At 45.6% G+C, this 19,397-nt stretch overlaps 1 protein-coding gene across 30 annotated transcripts in view; it reads right to left on the bottom strand.

Moving 5' to 3' along the window:
• The window catches only part of LOC110492183 (ankyrin repeat and SAM domain-containing protein 1A), a 116,828-nt gene that overhangs the window by 38,403 nt on the left and 59,028 nt on the right, over positions 1-19,397 (bottom strand). For 12 of the 30 annotated variants that reach the window (XM_036947140.2, XM_090203218.1, XM_090203219.1 and 9 more), the window contains 6 exons: positions 19,186-19,355; positions 18,800-18,862; positions 17,871-18,000; positions 16,305-16,351; positions 12,682-12,799; positions 4,166-4,680 (listed from right to left, as the gene is read on the bottom strand). In XM_036947140.2, coding sequence (XP_036803035.2) covers positions 4,166-4,680; positions 12,682-12,799; positions 16,305-16,351; positions 17,871-18,000; positions 18,800-18,862; positions 19,186-19,355 — 1,043 coding nt within the window. Of the gene's footprint in view, positions 1-4,165; positions 4,681-5,337; positions 5,831-12,681; positions 12,800-16,304; positions 16,352-17,870; positions 18,001-18,799; positions 18,863-19,185; positions 19,356-19,397 lie in introns of those variants that run through there. The other 18 variants (XM_090203214.1, XM_090203215.1, XM_090203222.1 and 15 more) reach the window with 4 other exon arrangements.

Here is a 19,397-nt window from a genome sequence, read left to right as displayed (position 1 = left end):
CCTAGTGAAAGAAAAATGGATGAACTATTCAATAGACTTAAAAAGTCAATGAATAATCATGATGACGAGGACATCAAAAATGCAACAAAAAAAAACGAATTATTTCTTGCCACATAAAATAACTTGCATAGGCTACATGCTAATCCGTGTGATGCGTTGAAATGCAGCACTGGGCTGTTATCTTGAACACTGCAGCTCAGAGCTTCTGCATTATGTGGTTGAGCAAAACTGTCAACAGTGTGGCAGCTCTTCGGGTTGCTACACCACAAAGAGAGATCCTATCTGACCAGCTGACAGTCTGCAGGCTGAGGGGGTGACAGAGAGAGTGACAGGGAGCCTGTGCAAACACAAGCAAGAAGGCAATGATGGGTGTTGCCTGCCTGGGACACGTCAGGTTCTGTAGGAACTAAGATCTTCGGTAACCTTGACATGAAAAGTGTCTAAGACAGATATCCAAAGACGCCACTACTTAAAAGGTGGTACAATAACTCAAGACAGATCAGGGCATTCAATAGCCCAGAGAACCTAAACGAGGCGTCCTCCCACCTAGCAGTGGTGGAACAAGTACCCAATTGTTGTATCTGAGTAAAAGTAAATATACTTAAGTATCAAAAGTAAAAGTACAAATCATTTCACATTCCTTATATTAAGCAAACCAAACAGCACCTTTCTCTTTCCCCCCTTCTTTTTACAGATAGCCAGGGGCACACTCCAGCACTCAGACATCATTTACAAACTAAGCATGTGTTTAGTGAGTCTGCAAGATCAGAGGCAGTAGGGATGACCAGGGATGTTCTCTTGATAAGTGTGTGAATTAGACCATTTTCACGTAATGCTAAGCATTCAAAATGTAATGAGTACTTTTGGGTGTCGTGGAAAATATATGGAGTAAAAAGTAAACATTTTCTTTCGGAATGTAGTGAAGTAAAAGTTGTAAAAAATATAAACAGTAAAGTACAGATACCCCAAAAACCTCCTTAAGTAGTACTTTAAAGTATTTTATATTTAAGTACATAACACCCCTGCCACCCAGGTTTACTATGACTTCATTCGCAGCCTGCCTCTAGGAAAGGCCACATGATGTCTCCCAGCTCCACGCCTATGAGGTGAGTTGCTAATCAAGCGGTTGGTAATTACAGCGTAGTGTCTGATCCGTCTCCTGTCTCACTCATAATTATATTATCAGAAGGCTATACAGTAGTCTCATATTGATGAAAGTTTCAGCCGGGGAATTAACGATTCAAGCAGCAAGCTGTTTCAGTCTGGTGACCATTACCCACTTGGGCCTGACAGCTCTACACTAGAGGAAGAAGAACCTTAGTGATCGTCGTATTACAGCCTGCTGGAGGTGACTGGAATGACTGAACACTTTGAGCTAATGGGAAAAAGTTCATTCCACGCATCTTCTGATGGACGGTTAACTTTGAGAGAGCATGCAAGTCTTGTTAGTCAACTGAAGTAACTCGATATCGGAAAACGACGCATCTACTTGGAAGGTGAACTCTGAATGACCTTGACGACGGTTGAGAAGCGGACCGTTCAGAGCAAACATTTCAACAGTTGCTTCATGAAAGTAGGGTTTACGTAATCATTTCTTACAGTGGTCTTGTCTTACAGCTGTGCAAACAGAATTTTATGAGTGGGGTCATCGTTCAAAAGTCTGTTCTCTTCAGGTCATTTTCACCCTCCACTCTGTCAGAGTAAAATAGTCTTTCTAGATGAGGGCTATTAAATAGGTGAGTATGTTGAGGAGAGGTGTCACTGGCTCAGATAAACAGGGTTTTGAGATAATGATCTGTGGTTCAGTTCCCTGAGTGGTGGTGTGTCACACTCACTGACTGCCCCCCCAATTCCTCTCTACAGCTGTCGGCTATAATACTGGGGCGGAGTCGGAGTCAACCCTATTCCCTAGGCCTATATAAAGCCCTGGCCAAAAGTAGTGCACGATATATAGAGAATAAGGTGCCATTATGGATAGAGTTTTAGCAAAGCTGTTGTTATCATTACCCTCAGTTGAGATGGAGGCGGGACACAAAAAGGTTCTACTTGGGGTCGATTATCAATTATTTTGGATGATGGAACAAAAACAATTCTCTCCTGCTCCGCCACCCCTCCTGGTGAGGTCAGGAAAAGGGGTCCTCTATACTGAACAAAAATATAAAAACGCAACATGGAACAATTTCAACGATTTTACTGAGTTACAGTTCATATCAAGGAAATCAGTCAATTGAAATAAATTAATTAGGCCCTACTCTATGGATTTCCCATTACTGGGCAGGGGCGCAGCCATGGGAGGCCCACCCACATGGGAGACTGGCCCACCCTTTGGGGAGAAAGGCCAGGCCAATCAGAATTAGTTTTCCTTCACAAAAGGAATTTATTACAGACATAATACTACTCAGTTTCATTCGCTGTTCGGGCGGCTGGTCTCAGACGATCCCGCAGGCGAGGAAGCCAGATTTGGAGGTACTGGTCTGGCGTGGTTACACATGGTCTGCAGTTGTGAGGCTGGTTGGACGTACTGCCAAATTCACTAAAACGACGTTGGAGGCGGCTTATGGTAGAGAAATGAACAAATTATCTGGCAACAGCTCTGGTGGATATTCCTGCTGTCAGCATGCCAATTGCACACTCCCTCAAAACTGTGGCATTGTGTTGTGTGACAAAACTGCACATCTTAGAGTGACCTTTTATTGTCCCCAGCACAAGGTCCACCTGTGTAATCAGCATGCCGTTTAATCAGCTTCTTGATATGCCACACCTGTTAGGTGTACGGATTATCTTGGCAAAGGAGAAATGCTCACTAACAGCAATGTAAACAAATTTGTGCACAAAATAAGAGAAAAATATGTTTTTTTGTGCATATGGAACATTTCCAGGATCTTTTAATTCAGCTCATGAAACATGGGACAAACACATTACATATTGTGTTTATATTTGTGTTCATTATAGAAGTCTACTGCTGTGCAGGACACTCAAGGTCGGGGGCACACAGGCAGGCTCTGCACCGGCCACCTGCATACTAACCACAGAAAAGATGAGCCAAGATATCGACCACACCTCTAGAGTTGTGTAAAGGAACACCAACTGACCGCAGAGCAACGTGATCTGGTCACTGTGTAGAGGCTGCTACTTGAGCCCCTGGCTTACTCTCTCTGCCTGGCATCACAGATGCATCATGGCATGATTCTGCCACAGACAGAACAGGGGAATAGAGTCATGTGGAACTGTAACACTGACAGTTTGCAGACAATGGATTTAAATACTGAATCATTAAAGAGGGAAGTGTAAGGTGGATTCAACGATCCATGCATATTGCATCTCAAAATGACATAATGGTGCAGTTACAGGCATTTACAATTTGTTGCGGATAACAATTATTGTAAATGGCTCTATTTTAGAATACTGAATGGAAAGAGTGTGTGTGTATTCCAGGCAGCTCTATAAACAGTGTGTCCATTTCCAGGGGAACTCAGGTTAGGTTGGAGTGTAACGCCATGGCAACCCGAGGAGCCGTGGTCAGTCCTGAATGGAGGAAAGAGCTGCAGCTCAATGGCCCTCTCCTCCTCTCACTTTCCAACCTTTTGTCTAGGCCTATCTCTATCCTGTTACTTTTTCCGCTCTTCCTCACTTTATATCCGCATCTTTTCGTCACTTCTAATCGCTCTCTTTCTCTCCCCGGCTCTTTATTCTTCGTTATCTGCCCCTCTGACAGGCTATTTCAGTTCTGAATGGCTGGATATATAAAATCAAGAAAATGATCTTCTCACCGACAGGATGACTTACTGCAGTGATAGACCGGGTTGGGTTCCTATTCCAGCAGGGTTATTATGCAGTTCTCAGGCAGAAAATGGCAGATATGAATGATTTCATGAAGGAGAGCTAACTTGGCTAAAGAGAGGGATTTGTGTGGATATCACTCATGCATGCCTAATGTTCCTGACGGTAGCAGCTAAACACAGCATAACCCCTCCAACTCTGTCTGGAAACTCCATGATGAGATCTAGAGTCACTTCAGACACTATGGTATACAATTCCCCCTGGATTCCTGGCCTATAGTGCTGGTGGGCTTGAGTTATTTCTATGGTAGAGGGCATGTAACTGCATCAACAGCAACAGCCATATAATAACATCTAACAAACTGACAGTAAGGCTGAGCTCTTACCTCGTCCCATTCAGAGGCGAACGAGGGCGACTTCTCCAGCCTCTTTTTGGCTGCGCTGCAGTTCGAGACGGACTCACTGCGGCTGCCCAGCCCTCCCTCCTCCTCGCTAGGCGGCGACACCAGCAGGTCTGAGTCCGACTTGGAAAAGCTGCGAGCCAGCTTCAAATCCCCAGGGGGGCGCATCCTGCCAGCAGGCACAGCCCCAGACCCCATGTCCCTGTCTCTGTCCCTGGGCTCCCCCTTGGACACGGTGGCATAGATAGCTTTGGGGTCACAGTCTGTCAGGACGGCAGACATGTCGATTGGATTGTTTGGAGGAGGCGGAGCTTCTGTTGCTTTGGCGGGTGCTGTTGGAGCTGGCGCCGGCTGTTGGCCTTGGCTGGACTGTGTCAGTACTCCACCTGGCAGGCTGCTGATGGACTCCTCCCGACAGTCAAAGACGGGCGAGGATCCGTGCAGGAGGCCTGTGAACACTTCAGGTACTGCGACCAGGTCCTGGCCGAGCAAGGAGTTATCTAGAGAGTAGAGAGGAGAGAAAGAGTTAGGTGGAGAGACTAAAGAAGAGGAAGCAGGGAGTAAGGAATGGTGCACCCGAGGAGGCAGGAGGCCGGACTGAGACTGAGGGGAGATATCTAGCAGGGCTATTAGGAACAACGCCCACACAGCCCCAGAAACAGATCGGTAATTGTTTTCAAGCGGGCATAAGAGAGAGGGAAAGAGGGAGAGGCGGATCTAGAGAATGCTGTCCGTAGCACTTGGAGAGTTACAGAATTCCAATCCCAGCTTGCAGCCATCTGACATTTCTCTGGGTGCTTGGAAGATTGTTACATTACTCAATGCTCTGCAGTTCATTCACTTTTTCCATCCCTGTCTCTCTCAGTCTCTCAACCCCTATGAGCTAACCAGCTGCAGCCCCTGTATGAGGTCAGGTACCACAGAAATGATACAGCACAGAGGAATCCCATAAGAAAATCAGCAGAGGAAGAAACAGGATATGAGCAAGACAACAAGCATACTGCATATACAGTGCGTAAGGGCACACACACACACACAGACAGACAAACATGAGAACAAACAGAAAGTACTTCCTCCGCCTTGAGCTATAGTATGAAAATAATCCCTGCTCACATATTCTGTACAGCTGATTCAGTTGAAAACAATTCACTTTTTACCTTACAAAAACAGGTTCTCTCTCTCACTCTCTCTCCAAGGAGCTACTGCCACCCAAGTCTGTTTTTCCGCCATCAAATCACAGGTTGAGAGTTGAGCCAGGTTGTGCCTCTGTTCCCCTTCTGCCTGTCAAGCTCCCCCCTCTGTCCCTCCCTGCTAGCTAGTACTTCATGAGCCGGAGCTGTTGAGACAAAGCTGTAGCTGTATGACTGACTAGCCCCACACGGGACTGACTAGCCCCACACTGGACTGACTAGCCGCTGACTGGACTGACTAGCCCCACACTGGACTGACTAGCCGCTGACTGGACTGACTAGCCCCACACTGGACTGACTAGCCCCACACTGGACTGACTAGCCCCACACTGGACTGACTAGCCCCACACTGGACTGACTAGCCGCTGACTGCAGCTCCGGGAATGGAAACTCTGGGATCACTCGATCCACTCGAAAGTCTGACTCTTTGCCACAATTCTGATAATTAGGCTTCGGAGTCACATGGTAAGTGTTTGTGTGTTGGAGTAGGGTGGGGGGCTGCTCTGTGTGTGTGTGTGTGTGTGTGTGTGTGTGTGTGTGTGTGTGTGTGTGTTCTCACTGCCACTCTGACATTCAGGGTGAGAGGGTCGTGGTGTTTGGTGACAGGGAAACTGGGACAGTGTCAGCGACGTAACAGCGGGGCAGTGATCCAGTCGCTCCGTTTTAGTTTTTCCTTCAGAGCAGAGGACAGATAGACCGGGACTGCAGTTACACCAAGCATTCTCTCTCAACAGGACATAGGGTTGCCAATACCATTGTCATTCAAACACCTATCAAAGGGATATATTAAACTCTATAAAGAGCTGTTGCGTTAGAGATGAATATCTGTCCAGGGGAAAGAGTAACAGTTACTCCCCCTGTAAGTCAGCTGGGTGGTGATGAATACAGCTCAACTAGGAGCTGGTACACTATGATACACTGGTACACTGTTTAGCTTACAGGCCGATTGCAGTGAGGCAGAGTACCAACGCCCTGTGCCCATCTACGCTCAGCTGCCTACTGCTCAATTAGGAAAGATATGTGTGGCAGTGTGGGCGTATAAACATATGGAAACCACAGCCAAACACCCACCCTGTCCTTGGAAGCTGGAGATTGTGAACGCCCAATGAGCAAATCGCTATGGCTCCCTTCAACAATACTCCACTGTGCTGAGCTGGGCGATATGGCCAAAACTCCTTATAAATTGTGATAAAATCCTGAATTGATGCAGTATCGATAAACAGAATGATACGTTTGTAAAAATGAATGTGCCCCACAGTTGATTTTATTATCCTTTAAACTACTACTACTAGTTTGTACTTTTAGAAAGAGGAGGAAGGGAAGCGCTACTAAGGTACACAATAGTACATTTTGGTAGATAGAAGGTGCTCTTTGGTAAAAGGGGTAAATTGGTCATCAAAAAGAAAGGAGAACGTGTCGGTTTTTAAAAACTTTGTTTCTTTTGAACATGCCATACTAATTAAGGCATTTTAATCAATTATATGAAGAGTCCCTTGGTACTTCTACTAGTTTGATGGTTGTAGCCATCAATTGTCTAATTAACAAATCACCCATTTTAGCAGACTTATTTCATTTCAAACTTCACATTTCTCTAGTACAGGCTACTTATTGCAATGAACAATATCAGCAAAATGCCTGCGATACGTGATCGGTACGGTCTGTGTCGATCATTTTTCGGTTTATCGTCCCAGCTCCAGGAAGCCTTTCCTTAAACCCCCAGGACCCAGACGACTATCCTACCCACGATTCAACGGTCCGACGGGGGCTGGAAACAATGAGCCAGTCAGTGACCCCTAATGAAAGACAAACGGATATTTAGACAGCTTTTATGGAGGGATGAGGTCACTGGTTATAGAACATGTGTGTGTGTTTAATTTGGCCTTGTGAGCTGAGCGTTTTAAAAGTGATGTCATGCTAAGTCTACAGTTACTGCTATGTTTGATGTCGCAGACAGTCTGTTGGCCCAAAGTCCATTTATTTCCAGGCCCTGGAGAAATTGCTTTTCGTTACTCAGATTGGAGAGCATACTTAGCTCTTATTTATTTATTTTACCTTTATTTAACCAGGTAGGCAAGTTGAGAACAAGTTCTCATTTACAATTGCGACCTGGCCAAGATAAAGCAAAGCAGTTCGAGAGATACAACGACACAGAGTTGCACATGGAGTAAAACAAACATACAGTCAATAATACAGTATAAACAAGTCTATATACAATGTGAGCAAATGAGGTGAGAAGGGAGGTAAAGGCAAAAAAGGCCATGGTGGCAAGGTAAATACAATATAGCAAATTAAACACTGGAATGGTAGTTTTGCAATGGAAGAATGTGCAAAGTAGAAATAAAAATAATGGGGTGCAAAGGAGCAAAATAAATAAATAAATTAAATACAGTTGGGAAAGAGGTAGTTGTTTGGGCTAAATTATAGGTGGGCTATGTACAGGTGCAGTAATCTGTAAGCTGCTCTGACAGTTGGTGCTTAAAGCTAGTGAGGGAGATAAGTGTTTCCAGTTTCAGAGATTTTTGTAGTTCTTTCCAGTCATTGGCAGCAGAGAACTGGAAGGAGAGGCGGCCAAAGAAAGAATTGGTTTTGGGGGTGACTAGAGAGATATACCTGCTGGAGCGTGTGGATGCTATGGTGACCAGCGAGCTGAGATAAGGGGGGACTTTACCTAGCAGGGTCTTGTAGATGACATGGAGCCAGTGGGTTTGGCGACGAGTATGAAGCGAGGGCCAGCCAACGAGAGCGTACAGGTCGCAATGGTGGGTAGTATATGGGGCTTTGGTGACAAAACGGATTGCACTGTGATAGACTGCATCCAATGTGTTGAGTAGGGTATTGGAGGCTATTTTGTAAATGACATCGCCAAAGTCGAGGATTGGTAGGATGGTCAGTTTTACAAGGGTATGTTTGGCAGCATGAGTGAAGGATGCTTTGTTGCGAAATAGGAAGCCAATTCTAGATTTAACTTTGGATTGGAGATGTTTGATATGGGTCTGGAAGGAGAGTTTACAGTCTAACCAGACACCTAAGTATTTGTAGTTGTCCACGTATTCTAAGTCAGAGCCGTCCAGAGTAGTGATGTTGGACAGGCGGGTAGGTGCAGGTAGCGATCAGTTGAAGAGCATGCATTTAGTTTTACTTGTATTTAAGAGCAATTGGAGGCCACGGAAGGAGAGTTGTATGGCATTGAAGCTTGCCTGGAGGGTTGTTAACACAGTGTCCAAAGAAGGGCCGGAAGTATACAGAATGGTGTCGTCTGCGTAGAGGTGGATCAGAGACTCACCAGCAGCAAGAGCGACCTCATTGATGTATACAGAGAAGAGAGTCGGTCCAAGAATTGAACCCTGTGGCACCCCCATAGAGACTGCCAGAGGTCCGGACAACAGACCCTCCGATTTGACACACTGAACTCTATCAGAGAAGTAGTTGGTGAACCAGGCGAGGCAATCATTTGAGAAGCCAAGGCTGTTGAGTCTGCCGATGAGGATGTGGTGATTGACAGAGTCGAAAGCCTTGGCCAGATCAATGAATACGGCTGCACAGTAATGTTTCTTATCGATGGCGGTTAAGATATCGTTTAGGACCTTGAGCGTGGCTGAGGTGCACCCATGACCAGCTCTGAAACCAGATTGCATAGCAGAGAAGGTATGGTGAGATTCGAAATGGTCGGTAATCTGTTTGTTGACTTGGCTTTCGAAGACCTTAGAAAGGCATGGTAGGATAGATATAGGTCTGTAGCAGTTTGGGTCAAGAGTGTCCCCCCCTTTGAAGAGGGGGATGACCGCAGCTGCTTTCCAATCTTTGGGAATCTCAGACGACACGAAAGAGAGGTTGAACAGGCTAGTAATAGGGGTGGCAACAATTTCGGCAGATAATTTTAGAAAGAAAGGGTCCAGATTGTCTAGCCCGGCTGATTTGTAGGGGTCCAGATTTCGCAGCTCTTTCAGAACATCAGCTGAATGGATTTGGGAGAAGGAGAAATGGGGAAGGCTTGGGCGAGTTGCTGTTGGGGGTGCAGTGCTGTTGACAGGGATAGGAGTAGCCAGGTGGAAAGCATGGCCAGCCGTATAAAAATGCTTATTGAAATTCTCAATTATGGTGGATTTATCAGTGGTGACAGTGTTTCCTATCTTCAGTGCAGTGGGCAGCTGAGATCCTGGTTGAAAACAGCAGAGGTGTATTTAGAGGGCAAGTTGGTCAGGATAATATCTATGAGGGTGCCCATGTTTATGGATTTTGGGTTGTACCTGGTAGGTTCCTTGATAATTTGTGTGAGATTGCACCTAGCTTAGATGGTAGGATAGCCGGGGTCTTAGGTATATCCCAATTTAGTTCACCTAGCAGGACAAACTGACGATAGATGGGGGGCAATCAATTCACATATGGTGTCACAGCTGGGACAGCTGGGAGCTGAGGGCGGTCTATAACAACCTGCAACAGTGAGGGCCGTATTTTTGGAGAGATGGATTTTTAAAAGTAGAAGCTCGAACTGTTTGGGCTTAGACCTGGATAGTATGACAGAACTCTGCAGGCTGTCTCTACAGTAGATTGCAATTCCGCCCCCTTTAGCAGTTCTGTCTTGACAGAAAATTTTGTAATTGGGGATGGAAATTTCTGAATTTTTGGTGGCCTTCCTAAGCCAGGATTCAGACACGGCTAGGATATCAGGGTTGGCGGAGTGTGCTAAAGCAGTGAGTAAAACAAACTTAGGGAGGAGGCTTCTGATGTTAACATGCATGAACCCAAGGCTTTTACGGTTGCAGAAGTCAACAAATGAGAGCGCCTGGGTTAACCTCTACATCACCAGAGGAATAGAGGAGGAGTAAGATGAGGGTACAGCTAAAGGCTATAAGAACTGGTTGTGTACAGACAAGGGTATGGCAGGGTGGGAGTACAGCGGGGGTAAACCTAGGCATTGAGTGACGATGAGAGAGGTTGCATCTCTAGAGGCGGCAGCGACCATGAAAAAATTCTCTGGTCTGATGAAACCAAGATTGAACTCTTTGGCCTGAATGCAAAGCGTCACGTCTGGAGAAAACTTTGCGCTATTCCCTACGGTGAAGCATGGTGGTGGCAGCATCATGCTGTGGGGATGTTTTTAAGTGGCAGGGACTGGGAGACGACTCAGGATCGAGGACCTCAGACTGGGGCGAAGGTTCACCCTAAGCACAAAGTCAAGACAACGCAGGAGTGGCTTTGGGACAAGTCTCTGAAAATGCTTGAGTGTGCCAGCCAGAGCCTGGACGAACCCGATTGATTGAACATCTCTGGAGAGACCTGGATATAGCTGTGCAGCGACACTCCCCATTAAACCTGACAGAGCTTGAGAGGATCTACAGAGAAGAATGGGAGAAACTCCCAAAAACAGATGTCCCAAGTTTGTAGCGTCATACCCAAGAAGACTCAATGCTGTAATCGCTGCCAAAGATGCTTCAACAAAGTACTGAGTAAAGGGTCTGAATACTTATGTAAATGTGATATTTAAGTTTTTTTTTTTATATAAATGTGCAAACATTTCTAAAAACCTGGTTTTTGCTTTGTCATTATGGGCTATTGTGTGTATATTGGGGGGGGGGGGGGGGGGGGGACGATTTAATCCATTTTAGAATAAGTCTAACAATAAAATGTGAAAAAGTGGTCTGAATACCTTCCTAATGTGGTTTTCACAAAATAGATATGCCCTAAGACCTTAGCATATCTATCTAGTGATGCTAGCCTCTTATGTATGTGTTGATAGACATGGGATATTGTTATGACTATGGCAGATAACTTTATCACTATGGGGTATGTGAAATCTTACCAAGCATAATGCACTATGCATGCTAAGATGCCTGTGAAACAGGAAGCATGTGGAATCTATTGGACATCGTCTGAGATTCCTTCCTGCTGAGGAAGGCAAAGTGTGTGTGACAGGTGCTCTGATCCCTCTCTGCTGCTGACATAGTATGTCTCCATCATACAAATCAAATCGGATTTGACACATGCGCTGAATACAACATGATCTTACCATGAAATGCTTACTTACAAGCCCTTAACGAACGATGCAGTTTTTTTTCAAGAAAATATTATAATGCTTTAAAAAATACAAAAATAAACAAAAGTTTAAAAAAGTAACAATAAAAATTACAAGGCTATATACAGGGGGTACCGATACCGAGTCAATGTGCAGGGGCACAGGTTAGTCGAGATAATGGAGTTCAAATGTACATGTAGATAAGGGTAAAGTGACTATACATAGATAATAAACAGTGAGTAGCAGCAGTGTAAAAAAGGGGGTCAATGTAAATAGTCCGGGTGTATGATTAACTGTTCAGCAGTCTTATGGCTTGGGGGTAGAAGCTGTTAAAGGAGCCTTTTGGACCTAGACTTGGAGCTCCGGTACCGCTTGCCGTGTGGTGGCAGAGAGAACAGTCTACACACATACACACACACACACACACACACAATGTGGAGGGGGAGAGACATGACGGGAGGCGGCTGAGAGTAGCAGGGTGCGTGAGCAGAGCCCTAATTCCCATCCCTGAGAGGCAGCTGCTTTCAGATGGAAATGGAGAGGGACTGGGCCCACTTCTGTTTCAATTAGAGTCCCCAAACAGCATACATCCATGTCACAGAAACAGCATGCTTAGTGGCTATGTGTCAGTATGGGTCTGTGTTGTGTGTACGATTATTGCCTGCTTGGACATGTATGAGTCTTCTATGGTGTGAGAGAACAGGAGAACGCAGCAAGATAAACAAAGAACTAGAGGGAAGAGAATGAGAGAAATTGTCCCATCATCTCATGCTGCTTTACTAGTACTGTATTAAAGTAAGTAGGCGGGGTTCTTCGATAGGAATATGGTCAAATATGATCATGCATTCTGTCCCGTGTGACAGATCAAACTAGTTTTCTGCAGCTGGCTTGCCATTGAATGTCAATCAACCTGTTCTAAACAAGCATAATCCAGACCCAGAGCTGCTGAGCCTGGAATTTCCAGGCAGCACTAATCCAACCCAACCAATCTCACACTGGAGTCAGATGCTAATACATTTCTCACATTACAGTTAGAGCGACATGCATGGGTTATGTTTGGCAAAGTCAGGCTTGTTCCTCAAGCAACTTGCCTCTCTCCTTTGGCTCCTCAGAGTCCGAGAGCACAGATTTGCTCATGACCTGGGGGTATAGCAGGGGTATAGCAGTGAGTAATTACTTCTGTAAGATTCGGTTTTGGGGCACTGTGCCTTACAGGGTCAATGTGGAGCTCAGAAACAAACCTCCCATGCCAGGTCCCTGGCGTCCAGCAGGTAGAGCATGTGGAGGGTGTAACTCACCACCAGTGAGGCCGAGGCCAGTCCGTCCCGACCCAACCACAGGAGGTCCGGGGAGCTTCAGGGTGTCGCCCGTCTGGCCTGAAGGTCCGAGATCACTAGGGGCAGTGGGCTTCCGCTGCTGGAGAAAACCGGTGGAGAGATGGGCAGAGTGACAGCTGTCAATTACAACTAAAACCACCACACTCACCGCTGCCAGCACAGTGAGTGAAGTGTTGCGTTTACATTCAACAGCATCATGTGATTATGCAGAACACTGACATCCAACGGAAGGACCAAGGATGGTAAACACATGATCCTGCCAGCATCTGTTTGTGCTAAGGATCTTAGACTTGAATGTGTGATTCAAAGTTCATACGGTATCTGTTGATAATATTGGCCTCAGTCAGCTGAAAGTACAAGGACTGTTGCTGTCATTGTATCGTGAGACTTCCTGATGTCTAGAGAATACTGGAGCTTTGAGATGTGGATATCATGGCCAGCTTAGAGAAAGTAATTGTATCTGTAGAGCATGTACGGAAAAAATGTATGTGAAAATGAATGGCTGTGTAGTATAGCCGTTAACATTGATGATGATTATGAGTACATGATACATGGAATGTTAAGGCATAAATGTACGAAAGCGGGTATTCTAACTTTAAATGTACAGTCACGTGAAAAAGTAAGTACACCCCCTGGAAAGTTGTATTGTTTTGTAAATATTTTGACAGATGGACATGTAATCTTCACTTCAACACTATTGACAGAAAGGTAACCTAATTAAACTGGAATATTATACTTTGCAATAATTTATTCATCAAAAATCGACAGAAATGCAATTCCATAGTGAGGAAAAAAATGAGTACACCCCTAGCTTCAATAGCTGGTGTTGCCCCCTTTGCCTGAAATAACTTAATGTAGCCGTTTCTTGTAACTGTCTATCAGTCTTACAGTGTATCGACTGGGAGGAATTCCCCACTCTTCTTTACAGTACTGCTTCAACTGTGTCATGTTGGAGGGATTTCTTGCTTTCACGGCCCGCTTCAAGTCCCCCCACAGCATTGACAGGATTGAGATCTTGGCTTTGACTCGGCCATTCCATAACCCTCCATTTCATCTTTTTGAGCCATTCTGTTGTAGCTTTGCTTACGTGTTTTGGATCATTGTCCTGATGCAAGATCCATGTACGGTTCAGCTTTTTGACAGATGGCCTCACATTCTCCTCAATAATTCTCTGGTACCATATGGAATTCATGGTTGACTAAATGATTCCAAGTTGGCCCTCAGGCAGAAAAGCAGCCCCAAAACATAAAGCCACCGCCTCCTTGCTTTACGGTCGGTCTTCAATAAAGATGGCGTCTGGCATTGCGGCCAAACGACTCCACCTTTGACTCATCTGTCCAGAGCACATTGTTCCAGTAGTTTGGTCTTTACCCAGGTGTTGTCTGGCAAACATCAGTCTCGTCTTGATATTCTTTTTTGAGAGCAGAGGCCTCTTCCTTCCTGACCTCCCATGTAGGCCAAGTTTGTGCAGTCTCTTTCTGACAGTTGACTCATCGAATCACTTCGATATTGATTGTGGAAAGAGAGGCCTGTAGATCCCTTGATGTTACTCTGGGGTTCAGAGACTTCTATGAGCATCTTTCGGTCAGATCTTGGGCTGAATTTGGTGGGACGACCTCTCCTAGGTAGATTGCCAGTGGTCTGGAATTTACTCCATTTGTAGAGGATCTGTCGGACAGTGGAACGATGTACTTCAAATTGCTTGGAAATGGATTTGTAATCCCTCCCAATCTCACAGGCATCAATAATCTTTCTTCTGAGGGCCTCTGAGGTCTTTTGATCTTTGCATGATGTCTTACCACACACCCATAAAGTTAAGACCAAAACAGACCAAGTTTCTAATCTTTATGGAAGGCTGGACCCCCCCCCCCCAAGGTACTATAATGATTTGATAATAACTTGCACCTGTTTTGGAGCACCTGATCCTAATTTTTGCCATTTTAGGTGATGGCAAAGGCAGGTGTGTACAATTTTGTTCTGCATAAGGAAATTGCATTTTTGTTTTTTCAAAGTACATTTTTGTGTGTGTGTGCTTTGTTAAATTGGGTTTCCTTTATCAATGAATGTGGTTAGAATTTAGCTCAAATATCCACGTGTCCAAATACGAGGGGGTAAAAAAATACCACTTCCCTAAGGGTGTACTTACTTGTTCACATGACTGTATGTGGTTCTGTCTTTGGGCTGTTCGATTAATGTACTGTATTATGTCATGTTTTATGTTTTGTCTGGACCCCAGGAATAGCTGCTTTAGCACTAGCTAATGAGGATCCTAATAAAACACTAACAGTAGCAAATCAGACTTTTACCACAGCTCTAATTCACCCCACACTCTGATATTAAGTGAAGAAAGCGTTCCAGTGATTGCTTCCATTACCGCCGCCAGCAACAGTTGCCGTGCATCGTCATACCTAATATGGATGATAGCCTCAGATGGCTGGCTGTTGATTAGAAGACAACGGACGCCAGCCAGCCAGCCAGCCAGCCAGCCACTGAGACTTGTTTTTTATAATTAGGCAGCAAACGGACAGTCTCTCCAAAAGGGAATTAAACCGATGTGATTACAGTTTATAGGAGGAGAGGGCAACGCAAATAAAACCTTGTGGCAGCTAACTGGATAATAAAAATGAAAAGGCAGTATAAATAGACATGATAGGATAATAAAAATGAAAAGGCAGTATAAATAGACATGATAGGATAATAAAAATGAAAAGGCAGTATAAATAGATATGATAGGATCATAAATAGAAAGGGCAGCTTCATAGGGACCTCGAGTTACATCTCAGGAAAGAGATGGAGAGCGGAGAGGAGCGAGGGTGAGGCTGTAAATCTCCAGGAGTCTCAGGGGCCAGAGTCAGTAAACAGAGAGACTGACAGAGAACCTCGGTCATGCAGCCAAATTGCCTGATGAAGTACCTGTATGTGGAGAGATTTACACCTCCCATGGAGCAGCACCATACAGGGAAAATAACTGTTTAGAAGAAACATGTCAAAGCATGTGGAGGAGCCAAAGGACCTTTTCTGTAGCCCTTGGTCAATGTCGTGCCCTGGGTCAATGTCGTGCCCTGGGTCAATGTCGTGCCCTGGGTCAATGTCGTGCCCTGGGTCAATGTCGTGCCCTGGGTCAATGTCGTGCCCTGGGTCAATGTCGTGCCCTGGGTCAATGTCGTGCCCTGGGTCAATGTCGTGCCCTGGGTCAATGTCGTGCCCTGGGTCAATGTCGTGCCCTGGGTCAATGTCGTGCCCTGGGTCACTGTCGTGCCCTGGGTCAATGTCGTGCCCTGGGTCAATGTCGTGCTCTGGGTCAATGTCGTGCTCTGGGTCAATGTCGTGCCCTGGGTCAATGTCGTGCTCTGGGTCAATGTCGTGCTCTGTGCCACTGAGAGGAAAGTAGTGTGTGACTGAGGGAAACATATGTAGCTAGCTGGCTGTAAATAAACTTGTTGTTCGTCAGTGTTCCATACTCTGAGCACAGGCAAGCTAGAGCCTGCTGTTGGAATCTCAAACTCTACGGTGACTCAGATGACAGATTGCATGGGAAATCGATGGAAGGATGAGAGAAGGAGGAGAGGCACAGCAGGTCATACCTGAGGTAGAAGACTGTTGGAAGACTGTTGGGAGGTAGCGTTCTCATCTGGGGAGACAGGACAGACAGCAGTTAGTTAGGTCACCATGAGTAAGGCAGTCCATTAATATCATATCATTTAATTTCTATTTAAGTCATCTCAAGATTTCCGGGAATGATATTATACAAAGTGAATAGGAAAGTGAAGTACAATAAAGATAATGTTTTATGCATATGGTAGTATGGGTAGTGTTGGTGACCATGGTCAGACGAACCTCAGACAGTCATTTTAAAACAGAGAGAACAGCTGCCGATGAAGCAGCCATCAAAAACAAACCTTCCTCCAACCAACCCATTTAACATATTTTTTTTGTTGTTGTATTTTTTCTCCTTTTTCCTCCCCAATTTCGATCTGGTCTCATCGCTGCAACTCCCCAACGGGCTCGGGAGGCGAAGGTCGAGTCATGTGTCCTCCGAAACATGACCCACCAAACCGCGCTTCTTAACACCCGTCCGCTTAACCTGGAAGCCAGCCGCACTAATGTGTCGGAGTAAACACTGTTCACCTGACGACAGAGGTCGGCCTGCAGGCGCCTGGCCCGCCACAAGGAGTCGCTAGAGCGCAATGAGCCTAGTAAAATCCCCCCCGGCCAAACCCTCCCCTAACCTGGACGACGCTGGGCTAATTGTTCGCTGCACTATGGGACTCCCGATCACGGCCGGTTGTGATACAGCCCAGGATCAAACCCGGGTCTGTAGTGACGCCTCCAGCACTGCGAGAAAGTGCTTTAGACTGCTGCACCACTGGGGAAGCCCCCTATTTAACATCTTAACAATATTACGGAGGACTGCAAGTTAAGGATTGGACGTCATCCTTTCTCCAACAGTCTCATCCACATAAAAGGAAACGCGATTACATCAGCAATTAGACCCGCCACATTCATTCCTATGACAATGTTTAATGACATCCTATTAATTTATTATGAATGTGACAACAGAAACCATGGGGGACTGTTAAAACATCTATATCAACAGAGAGGGACTCCAATTAGCTGTTAATTCAATCCCCTTTAATCCAATGAAATGCGGTGTCATTCAAAAGTTAAGGAATGAGTCACCCGATATTGCATGGACCATCCAGATGACTACAAATGTTGAGGGAGCTAGCACACAGCATTTCACTGCTCCATTTATACGTGCTGTAAACTATGTACGTGATTTGATTTTGAGTAGGATATCACACGTAAGCAGCATATTCCTGTCTCTGTCCTACTGGTGATGAGGTTAAACCATAGCTGTGTTAGGGGACAGGGTTACTACCAGACAGAGCAAAAGAGGAGGGGTTTAGGGAGCGGTTTGGAAACTGACCCCTGTTCCTTTCCAGCCCTGGTGTAATCCTGTTAAGAATGAGGGCTGTGAGTGGTTGGGATGCGGGAGAGGGGAAAGGTTAGCAAGTGTTTCTTATTCTCCAGGCTGAGGGCGCAATGTTTACTCCCACATAAACTGCCATTGGTCAGGAAACATGAAGGGAATTGGAATATCCAAACCGTTTTCTACACTCCCTGTCCCACTATCAGTGTGTTGTTACCTGTACATTTCTGTGATGGGGGGTCCTGTGCGGACTGGGGGACTTCTGTCTGGGCGGAGAGCAGCAATTCATACGTGTGATCCACCTCCTCCTCCCCTCTCTCATCGATGCTGCTGTTTGTGTACAGGGCCTGTAGGTAGAGGAAAGGCAGGTCAACAACACAGCCTCATTATCATTTGTATAAGGCTAATCAATACTTTTCTCAGGCTGTGATGCTGGTGCCTCCAACAGTGATGTAAAAGTCCCTCCACAGCACCCTCTAATGGTTGTTGTGAGACTCTTGGCCACAGTTGTCAGCTCATGCATAGCACACTAAAGAAGCAGGAATGATGGGATATGGGGCTACTCAAAATAATTGATAACTTTTAGAAAATTATCCAAAATTACCCCAAAACCACAGAGGGTGGAGTGCATATATGGTTATTGTACGGCTGGGTAAACACAACCCTAGCTTTTAAGAGGACACCATTAAATAAAGGGTGTGACTAAGGGCACTAGGGTATTTAAAACGAACACCATCCTATAATCCTAACACTGGCAGTCCTTTCCATGATTCCACAACAGTCTCATGATACCATGTTAACCTCCTTGTCAGCCACTGAATAGATCGAGTCTGCTCCCTCTCTCCCATAACCAGTACAGTCCCTTTCCGCTTCCCCCTATCGCTCCCCCTCTTCTCTGCCTTCCTCTAACCAAAGCCACACTCAGATTAATATTCATGAAGGGTTTGTGTGATTTGAGCAGACATGGAGAGAATCGTCAGGGAGGGGTGGCGTCCGCAGCACCACTGACATTCTAAGCGGCTGACTAACATTTGCTAACGCCACATGCCAACAGTGACATTCTGGATAAAGCCTATTAAAACTCTGGCCAATAGAAGTGGCAACATAGTCCTTCAAAGAGGAGCTGTAATGACCATAGATACTGACCTCTGAGTTAAGCTCCTCTTCCTGGCCAGGGGCATGCTGGGATTGGTGAGCAAGCCGGTCTTTCTGTAATTGGCAAACAGAGAATGAAATCAGTGATTGTGCTCAGACATTAGATTGACACACTATCTTGACACATTATCTTGAACTACAAGGTTGGCTGAAAAGATGAGAACTGGAGCCTTCAATTCAAACAGATTTGGTCTTTAAGAAACATGCTGTCCAAATTCTGACAGGAAGATTTGTAAATCCAGTCCACTCAACTCAACAACAATTACATGCAGAGAACCATTGCCCTCTAGTGGAGGAAAGGGATTTAGATGCCCATCGACTCAAAATCTCTGTCACATGTTGTGTGTTTCTGTAGTGTAAAGCAGTTCCAGACAAACCTTTCCGGCTTCACTATCAGGTCGTCCAGAGTCCCTGTCGGAGGACTTGCCACTGGTCAGACTGTCCAGAGAGTGACAGGAAGTGGCCTCGAACAGAGCCTCATACGGGCTCTCCTCCTCAGGCCTCGGGGCCAGCCCCGAGATCAGCTCACTCACCACCCCCAGCTCACCTAGAACACACATACACATCTTAATATATTGACGCTCAATCC

This window comes from Oncorhynchus mykiss, chromosome 16 (genome assembly GCF_057628025.1).
Source record: "Oncorhynchus mykiss isolate SJ-2025 chromosome 16, ASM5762802v1, whole genome shotgun sequence".
Taxonomy (NCBI): domain Eukaryota; kingdom Metazoa; phylum Chordata; class Actinopteri; order Salmoniformes; family Salmonidae; genus Oncorhynchus; species Oncorhynchus mykiss.
The sequence above is the reverse complement of the archived record's forward strand: the minus strand, read 5'-3'. Positions and strand labels throughout refer to the sequence as shown.